This window comes from Tamandua tetradactyla, chromosome 13 (genome assembly GCF_023851605.1).
Source record: "Tamandua tetradactyla isolate mTamTet1 chromosome 13, mTamTet1.pri, whole genome shotgun sequence".
NCBI lineage: Eukaryota > Metazoa > Chordata > Mammalia > Pilosa > Myrmecophagidae > Tamandua > Tamandua tetradactyla.
The window spans coordinates 64,542,469-64,552,291 of NC_135339.1; the positions used below are offsets into that span (position 1 = coordinate 64,542,469).

General features: G+C 51.0%; 1 protein-coding gene and 1 long non-coding RNA gene across 3 annotated transcripts in view; one reads left to right on the forward strand and one right to left on the reverse strand.

Annotated features, from left to right (window-relative positions):
* The window catches only part of SUFU (SUFU negative regulator of hedgehog signaling), a 165,134-nt gene extending 158,489 nt beyond the window's left edge, over nt 1–6,645 (forward strand). For both annotated transcript variants that reach the window (XM_077125877.1, XM_077125878.1), the window contains exons 11-12: nt 862–930; nt 3,441–6,645. In XM_077125877.1, the coding sequence (XP_076981992.1) occupies nt 862–930; nt 3,441–3,530 (159 nt within the window). In that variant the 3' untranslated portion in view covers nt 3,531–6,645. The remainder of the gene's footprint in view (nt 1–861; nt 931–3,440) is intronic.
* Nucleotides 110–3,636, reverse strand: LOC143654218 (uncharacterized). The gene is made up of 3 exons (XR_013161709.1): nt 3,111–3,636; nt 2,538–2,613; nt 110–992 (listed from the first exon to the last, which is right to left on the reverse strand). It is a non-coding gene; the product is annotated as an uncharacterized LOC143654218 (long non-coding RNA).
* Nucleotides 6,646–9,823: the final 3,178 nt, after the last annotated feature.

The window sequence follows — 9,823 nt, forward strand, 5'->3', positions numbered from 1 at the left end:
TTGACTGTGAAAACTTCTGTAGGGATGGATAGTGATGGTTGTACCAGCTGAATAGTGGGACCAGACTGTCCTAGACTTCAGAGCACAAGATGACAAGGTGTCAGACTGGAGCAGCAAAATGGGAGAGCTGGGAGGTAACCTAGAAAAGAGTCATCCCAAAGGAAGTCTTGAAGAACTCAGTGATTTAATGGGGCCGGCAGGGTAGGGATTTGGGGGTTTCCATCTTAAGAGAATACAGATACTATGGAGGGAAATGAGAGTTGAGTTTTAATTCTCTGCTCAGACATTCTTGGATGTACCTTTTGGGGCATTTCCAGATTCCAAATAAGGCATGTATTCTAAATCCAGACAGATATTCCTTTTGTCCTATCAAGTGGTGGGGGTGGGGTGCTTTTGACATGTGAACCTGGTTGGGCAAGGAGGATGTTGGCACAGGTCTTCTCTGCCCCTCTGGCTTTTCTGTTTCCCCTCTACTGGGCTGCAACATGCAGGAAGCCTGAACAGCCAGTACAGGCTTCCCACCCCCGCTGCCCATTTCCATCCGCCTTCTGGGACCAGCACTACCAACCCTCCAGATCTCCCTGCTCCTTTCCCCACTGTCCTCTAACCACCTTTCTTCTCTGCTCAAATCATGCTAATATTCCAGGCAGGTGGTGGTGGGAGGTATTGGGGCAGGGGCGGGGGTGGGGGCAGGGTAGGAAGGGAATATTTGATGGAAGGGGCTCAAACTTCCCTCTATCCCTGGAACAGATCTCAGTGGGCTTATACCTCCTCTATGGCCGGAAGAAAAGTCCACAGCCTGGCAGTTGGCAGAAATATCATATATAAAAAAATAAAAGCTTTCCTTATTCTTCTTTCCAGATTCTGTTGACCGAAGAGTTCGTAGAGAAAATGTTGGAGGACTTGGAAGATTTGACTTCTCCAGAGGAAGTAAGCTGGTTTCATTCCCTCTGATAGCAGGTTCCAGTCTCTGGGAGTATGCGCCTGTCTGCCTGCCAGTGGTGAGAGAGAGAGAGAGAGACAGAGAGAGAGCGTTTGTATCTGTTTGCTTGCATCTACAGATTCATCTCAGAGGTGTGGGGGGCTGGGGGGATACCCTGACTCATTTCTTTTCTGTTTCCTTGAACCAAATCCCATGTCTCACCCATAGTTCTTGTAAGGACACCCAGCAAATTGTCCAAATTGTCAGCTCCTGAGTACCTCCTTGAAGAGGCAGTCAGGACTTTAGGCTAGTAGGAGTTCTTCTTCAGCCTCTGCGATTCCCTGGCAGGTTCTGAACAAAAAGCCCACATCTATTGCCAGAGGACTTTCCACTGGGGAGTTCTGGTGGGCAGCGAGGGACTCCTGCTCCTGCCTTGGGCCACCCAGAAGCCACTCTCCCTTCCTCCCTTCTCCAGCCATAAGTTTACCCCTTCGTCTCTTCCAGGCTCAGCCCAGAGCCTGAGTTGCTAGCAGGCCAGGTAGAGGCTTATGCCTTCCCTGGCTGCTCTCTGGGGTATAGGAACAGAGCCTATAATCCCCTTTGTTTTTCTTCCTTGTTCCCAGCATCATTTGCAGGGACTTACCTCATCCTGGAAAGTCCCTTCCCCTCCCCCTATCTCCTACTAACCAACTGCCCTGTGGGATCTGAGCCTTCCTGGCCTCAATGCCTGGTGGGTTAGTTGAACATTAGCAAACTGGCCCTGCCTCTGGAACACTCTCCTGGGCCCTCCCCTGCCTGGGGCAGGGATAGACCCTTCCTTGCCCTTTCTGCCAGGAAGTGTGCTTCGGGGAGAGCTTCACCTCCCAGAGGCCAGGCTTTTAAGCCAAAGGGAGGACAGGCAAGAGCACTAGGTTTCAGCCTAGGGCTAGAGCATCCAGCTTCCCAGCTTCCATGGCCAAGCGGGGACACAGAGGCCTCTGATGTTCAAGAGGCTAGTGAGAGCACACAGAGCAAGGCTATCCTATCCAGGTCTCCAGGTGAACAGGAACTACTCAGAGTCCTAATAGGATAGTGTTTTCTCTGTCCTCTGGGATGCAGCTCAATAAATAAATTCATTCATAAATCTCACAGTCACTGAGCACCCAGTCCATGCCAGCCTTTGTGCCAACTACTCAACCCCCACAAGACACTGGCCCCTGAGGCCCAGCTCCCCATTCAGCCAGACCAGAGCCAGCTGCCCAGAAGTGCTTCCGGAGGGCCTTGTCGCACTGGCATGGCTCTGTGCCAGACTGCTGCTTTGAGCTTGGGTGTTGAGGGGGTGGGAGGGGACAGTCCAGGCAGGAGGGACAGGAGCCAGGGGGAGCTTTGGAAAGTAGGTCACTAAAAATGACTTTTTTTTTTTTTTTTGCTTTCCTGTCCAGAGGCTATCCCCACACCCTGCTTCACTCTCTACTTTGGACCTGATGCTTCCTGGCTGGCTCTCTCAGCCAGGCAGGAAGCGGCAGGTTCACTTCCAATCCAGCTCCAAGTGGGCTGAGAACACTGTTCTCTCCCTTTTGCCCTGGCCCTGACTTCTTGCCTAGTCCTGGGATAGTGGGAGATATAAAAGGCAAACCCTGTTTCCAAGCTTCAGCATCAATCCAAATGAGCATCTATTGAACACTGCTGTATGCCAGACTGCATGCAAGTTTCTGGAATACAAAGAAATAAGATATGTCAGCTTCCTCTCCCTCTCCCACCAGAAGGTCCCAGGCTATTGGGAGACACAAAACTATAAGCAAATCAGAGATTCCTGGGCTGAATAGGAAGATTTTGGGCCACTCTCAGGCTGTAACCCTGGTAAATGGATGCAAAGAAACAAAGGGGAACAGGATGGGGATTTGCTCCTCCTGAGTATGCACCAGGCCCAAGAAATCTGCAGCCACAATCCTCCTCCTTCTCTACTCTCACTCAGGCAGCAAGTGTGGGTCTGACTTTGGGTTTGAGCCAAGGCTACCATCCCTTTGGGCTCTATGGCAAAGGCTAGAGAGGACAGGTTCCAGGGTCCTTCCCACACCAACCTCTGAAGAGAGGTCATGGTGGGGATAGGACCAGAGTTCCAGACCTTAAGCCTCTTCCCTGTAGCATCTGCACTCTCCCTCTATCCCCCATCCTCCAACCCCAGGGCCTCAGGGAGCAGATTCCTTACATGCTTGTGGCCGGAGGCAGAACCAAGGAAGTGAGCAGGAGGGAGGTCAGCACAGTCAAGAAAAAGTTAGAAAACATGCCTCCTCCAACCCTGGTTAATTATTGTCCAGGGCATGGGGAAAGAAGGGGTCACTGAACTCCAACAGTTTAACTCTAGGTGCCCACCTGGGTCTAGCATTTGAAGCTAGGCCTCTAGTAGCCTGTCTTACTCCTGGCATCCCTTGAACAGGGCCTGGATATGGATCCTTGGCTCTCCAGGCAATCTTTGGGAAGAGGGCAGTAGATCCCACTAACCATGAACACTCTGGGTGTGTGCTTTCTCCCTCCACAGTTCAAACTTCCCAAAGAATACAGCTGGCCTGAAAAGAAGCTGAAAGTCTCCATCCTACCTGACGTGGTGTTTGACAGTCCACTGCACTAGCCTGGGCTAGGCCCTGCAAGGGCCGAAGGGGAGCCCAGCTGCTTCCTGGTGACTTCCAGTGTAACAACTGCATAAAAGAGATTCCCACAAATAAAAGGAGAAGCGTGAGGATCACTCCACAGCCACAGCACCTGCAGTCTTGGTGGGATGCTGAGCACAGGCTACAGACCCCATTTCACCTCCGGCTTAGGGGCCTCAGCCCACTCAGCTGACCACACCCATGGGACCAGGCCCTGGCACCGCTGGGCCAGTGAGCAGGCAAATGCAAATTCCCCTCTCCTGTCACTGCCACAGGTTCTGGTTTTGAGATTTGACTCTGGACCCTTGATGTGCCCCTGGATTTACAGGCCTCATTTTCACCTACCCCCTGCCACACCACCTGGCAGGAGGGAGGTGGAGACCCACCGCTGAAAAGTTCACAACTCAACTTGAAAACCTTTGGTAGTCAAGATCCTCTGGCCATGGAACAATTCTCCCAATCCTGTTTGGTTTCCTTTCTCCTTATTTTATTTTTTAGAAACCGGATGGTATTTTAATGCTCTGCAAAGATGTCCAGAAGCCGTGTATATGATGTTTTTTAAACAGAACTTTATTCCCAAATGAACTTTGTCACCCCCTCAGACAAGGGCGTCAGGCTGTGTCTCCCCCTGTACTGCCAGAGGAGAAGGTGCCTGGTGTTTGCCTGCCAATAGGGCCCTGGAGGAGTCAGCTTCATAGAGAGGCTTTTTTTCCAGCTAGATCTGGCAGAGCTCGGGCAGGGGAGAGAGCTGAGACAACACTCCCCCATGCAGCCATGAGTTCAACTTAGCTGAGGCCAGAGAGGAGTTCTGCTATTTTCCAAGTGGACTGGACCCCCACAAAGTTCAAGAGTCTCAGAAACTTGGTGGTAACCAGTCTTATCTTTCAGGCCTTTTCCACCCACCCAGGCCCACCTGAGAGAGGAAGAGGCCCAGCCCCTCATAGACCATCCCTAGCTGCTGCTCAGGACCTGGATCTCCAGCTCTTTGACCATCCTATCCCAATTTCTTATTCCTTGGGTCTCCAGGCTGCAGAACTATGGATTATTAAAAACCAAAAAATCAACCTCTCAACATCTCTTTCACTTTGATTTTGCCAGCACTGCACTTTGCCTCTCTCCCATCTTCCTTGCATCCATTCATTCCTCATCTTTGATTTCTTATTCCTTGTTCCATCTCTAGCCTTTGGTGGTCCTTGGTCCCTTGCTTCCAATACTGCAGACCTTAGCAGCCTTCCTTCTAGAAGCCATCCTATCTCTGGTCCACAGTCTTAAGTTACCTCCTGCTCCTGGCCTGGAACCAGCAAGCCCTTTTACTCCCCTCCTCCCTGACTTCAGGGAATGCTTCTTCAAGATCACTCTTCAGGCCTCTCCAAATCAAAGTCATTTTGTTTGTCAGGGACCAGGCAGGCCTCCTCATAGCCTCTATCCACCCCTGCCACACACACACACATAGGCTCCACCAGGAGTGTCACAGGAGGCCCATGGGGCTGCCAGATCCCTCTGATGAGGGAGCCAGCCAGGGCACTGCCCCGGCTCTGAGGGCTTGGCTCTTGCCTCTGCCCTTCATGACTGGTAGCTCCATCCAGGTGAAGAGCTTCAAGGCAGATCATCTAGAGCATTGGGAGAGACTGGATCCAGGCCCCCTTCCACCCACAGCTAAGATAGGAGCCTCTCTGGACCTGATGTCAGCAGTTGTGCCTTCTACTGCCCCAGGATATTTCCAGAAGGGCATTTCCTGGCCTTTGCGTACTTCATTGGCCCTGACTTTGAAGCTGTTGTATCTGACATTTCATGGGCACAGAGGTGCCATTAGCTTGCCTCCTTTCCTTGCCACCCTGACCTTCTTCTTGAAGGTCTCTTCAAGATCTCTTCTCTTTTTAGGACCTGCCTGAGGGTCATCAGTCTGCCCTCCATCAGTCTGCTTGGGGGAGGGGGAGCATTTTCTGACTTTGTCAGCAGGTCACCCCAGACTGGCATGGCCTTTGTGGACTGCTGGTCAGCACTGCCAGCATGGTGGCCATGTGCATGGGGAGTAGGGGAGGCAAAAGGGAAGTAGGTGAGCTCTGAGACCATACCCAGGAGTCCTGCAGGAGCCAGGCCTCTGTCTCATTTCCCTGCAGTGCATTGACTCAGGCAGAGTGGCAGACATTAGCTATCCCCAATCAGGCTTCCTTTCCCTTGGGTGGTGGTGCCTTCCCAGAGGTTCCTGGAGGAGGGGGCTCTCCATTGAGTTGAGCATGTACCATACCCAGCACAGCCCGTGGCATGTAGTTGGTGCTCAGAAATGTACCCCTTTTTCCCTCCCTGCAGCTCCGTGGGGCTCATTGTGGGTTGAAGAGGAAAGGAGCCTCCCTTCCTCCCTCCTTGCCTCTTTTTGCTGTTTCCAAAGACCTCTTCGAGACTTACCCAGGCTTAATCCAACCCTCCAGGTCCTTGGTGCTGGAGCTTCAGAGAGGAGAGCACTCCCCGCTATTTGCCTGCTAGATAAGGGGGGCCTCCTGTGCTACACATGTCCAATGTGGGCTGCAAAAAGAGGCTGCATGCAAGGTCTCAGGTCTGGCAGGGGGAGCTGGTGCCTCTTCCTGTCCTCTTCCTCATCCAAAGGAGTGGCTCCAGGACAAGAGCTGGGAACGCCTTAGGTGAGTCTAAAAGGGCTAGAACACTTTTTAAAATAGACACAGGGTCTTGGGACTGACCTTTGAGATTGAGCTGAGAGCAGGGAAAAAAAAAATCCTGAAGCTTGGTGCCCCTATGGGGCAACCCGGTAGAGAATTTACTGGACTGTATTTTTTTATCTGGTTGTCTTCCATCTCTGGCTTCCAGGACCTCGTTGCCAGGGGAGGTTCCTGTGTTCCTGTTACAAGTCAGGAGCCCTGTAGAGAGAGCCCCTGCTTTTGTACAAGTACCTGAATGCTGCAATGAGCAGATTTTTGTAAAATTTTATATTAGTTTCTAATGTCAGTGGCAACTCAGTTCCTGGGGGCTGCAGCCAGCCTGGGACTTAAGTAAAATTTTTTGGATGATCACTTAGATGTCATTTCCTTCTTACCCCCTCTTCCTCCGTGTAATCTAAGTGCATTAAACATATTTGCAGAAGTGCCTGGATTGTGTACACTTTTTCTGGCTTCTTGGAGTAGGGGAGTGAGAAGCCTTGGGGCCCTGGCAGAGGGGGCAGGTTGGAGTCAACCACTTAGAAACAACAAGGATGGGGGAAGGCCCCAAGGACTTGAGTGGAGGGGGTGCCAAGGAGCAGGATCACGCAGCTGGAGACTGTTCAGTCATGCAGAAATGGCTTTGCAGGGACAAGCTCTCCCTCACTGGTTTTGAATTCCTCTAAGGTCAAGGGGGTAGGAATAAGGAACACAGTATGAGGAGATGAGTGGGTGCTCTCTTTGCCACTTTATTCCTCCTCTATCCTCCTCTCACCCAAAAGTCCTTTCCCCTTGAGAAGAGGGGCCCCAAAGGGTGAGGAAGCTGGGCCTCCCTCACTTCCAGTTTTGGGGTTCTCACCCCCACATTCCCCTTAAAACCAGAACCAAGAGATTGCCACTTCCCTCACCAGGCAACTCAATTCAGCGATCTAATCCAGGGCCTGGAGGCAGGACTGAGGATCTGGGTGGAGGACCTAAGACTTAGAATGCAGAATACCACTGAGTGACCCAGAGGCCAGCCCACCCTTCCTATCAGCTCCTTCCTCTTGGGGGTGTGAGTTGGGTGCAACAGAGCCCAATTTCCATTGGGGAGAAGGCAACAGCTTGGCACCTTAGAGGAAGGCAGAATGGGGTCTATACCCAGGTGGAATTCCCAGAATCTGTGGCACTCTCCTTGGCCCTCACACATTCTTACCCTTCTTGCTAGGCCTGGTTTTCTAACTACTGGGGAGTGGCAGGACTTTTTCTCCTGCTCCTCAGGACTGGTCTGTAGCACTCAGGAGTTTCCACTGGGGCTGGAAGCAAAAATCCTGGGAAGAGGGGGAAATGTCAGCTGCTGCCAAAGGACACAACTGCCTTTCCCTGTCTTCTTTGAGACCTTTCCCAGGAAGAGTGCAGCACTCCTTTCCCTGTGACCTCATCCTGAACTCTGGCTGGCAAGTGACTGGCCCTTGGAGCAGTGGGCAGGTCCTGTCTGGGGCCCCTCAGCCTCTCTGGCAGTCAGTGCAAGGGAGGGTCTGAGGCTAGGCTGACAACCCAAGTGGCCCAGGCCATGCCCCCTTTCCTTTCTCCCTGGAGACTGGAGATGGAGAGTGCTTATCTCTTCTTCCTCATCTGACTCTAGCCAAGAACAACCCAGGGTCAGGGTGAAGTCCTTCCCTCAGAGTAGCAAGACTCTGTTCCAGGTGGTTCAGGGAGATATGACCAAGCTGGAGTTGTTTGTGGAAAGAAAAGGGCTTCTGGACCCAGAGAAGGGACCCCATCCCTAGATTTGGGTAGTAGAGAAATTACCATGTGACCTTTAATGTCATTCCCAAAAAGCTTATACATTCCTTCAGGTGTCTGCTCTGCCGGCTTCTGGGTGGGGGGACCCCAGGAGCCTTGGGGAGGGAAGCACACAGATTCCAGGGCTGTGGGGTGAGGGAGCCTGAGAAGTTTGCCAAACTGGCCTGACCAGAAGGAGAATTTGAGCTGGAAGTGACTCAACCCAGCCTGCCAGGCACTGTGGCAGCTGGGACTGCCGAAGGGGAGGAGGTGGAGAGACCAGAAGTGGGCTGGGGAGTGGTTTGCTGGACAGGAGGAGGGAGAGAAGTATCCCAGGACCACAGGGGCAGGCCAGGATGTAATCTGGGAAGGACAGCCATCCCTGGGCCCGTAGTGTGTAGGGTCTGGGAGGCTGATTCAGTTCCCTTCTCTCCTCCTTGGTGCCAGGAAAGCTTTGGGAGACAGCTAAAGAGTAGAGTAGAGCAAGGAGCAATTTGAAAGCTGGTGGGTGTCCATGGCATGCCAGCACAGCTTTGCCTAATTTACAGGGTAAGGCAGCCTTCCAGGGGGTCGTGATGAGAGAAGTAGCCTTGTTAGGGCAGAGACCTTGTTCCTTTGTTTTTCCATTTTTACCCACCTCCTCCCCACTTCCCATCTCAGAACCCTAAGAGCTTTGAAAGGATGGAGAATTGGCTTCTGGGTTGCAACCTTTACAAGATGGAAGAAGGTAAACTGTGCATTGTTGAACCTCAACAATAACCCTGTGGGAATGGTAAGAATTCAAAAATAATGTTCATTCACTTGTTCTTTCAGAAAACGTGTGCTAGGCAGTCGTCTGTGTCCTGGGGGACTGGATACAGGCCTTGCCTTAAGGAGCTCATAGTCCAGTGTGGGGGGGAATGGACAAGGAAATAAACTATTACAAGGAATAGGATCAAGCTGCTTTCTGTCCTACCCCAGTTCCATCACTTATTCTCAGCATAATCTTAGACAGGTTAACTAACTCCCTCTGTGCCTCAGTTTCTCTGTCTGCAAATGGATTCTTGCCTCGTGGAGATTTTGTGAATATTATAAGATATAAAACACATGAGATGCCTGGTATGTAGTCATTGCTTAATTAGTGTTAACCTTTCTTAAAAGACTATGCTAGGGTATGTACACAGAAGAGGTGCCAACCCAATTTGGGAAGATTAAAAATGTCTCTTGAAGGAAGTGACGCCTATGACAAAACCTGAAGGACACTTAAGAATGAGCTGGGAAAATAAAGAAGAGATTTACTTTCAAAATCTCTCAAGGCAAAGGGGACAACAAGGGCAAAAGCCCCAAAACTCTTTTTGAGTATATGGTTGAAGATGTCAAGCTTTCACTTTAGGACCAACTCCTTGCCTACTGAATGGAGAACATTTTGGAAGAGGGTAAAACTGGAGGCAAGGAGACCACTTGGACCTGGATTAGGGTAGAAGCAGTAAACATGGGAGAAGAGGCTTCATTCATTGATTGAACATATATTTAATGAGCACCTACTATGTGCTGGGTCCCATTCTAGGCACTATGATACAGCATTAAAGAAAATCCTTCCTTTCATGGAGCTGACATTTTAATGATGGGTGATAATTTTTAAAAAAGTAGTACATAGTACATAGAGATACATGCTGTGAAGAAAACATCAGAGGAGGGGGTATAGTGAGGGCCGTGTGTGTGTATGTACATTTTTAAGTAGAGGGGTCAGAGAAGACCTTATTACACAGCTGACATCTGAACAAAGAAGCTCAATAAGAGGAAGAAGTGAGCCATAGGGAGAAGAGTGGCCCGGGCAAAGTGAAAAGGAAGTACAAAGATGTGGGGAGTGGACAACACAC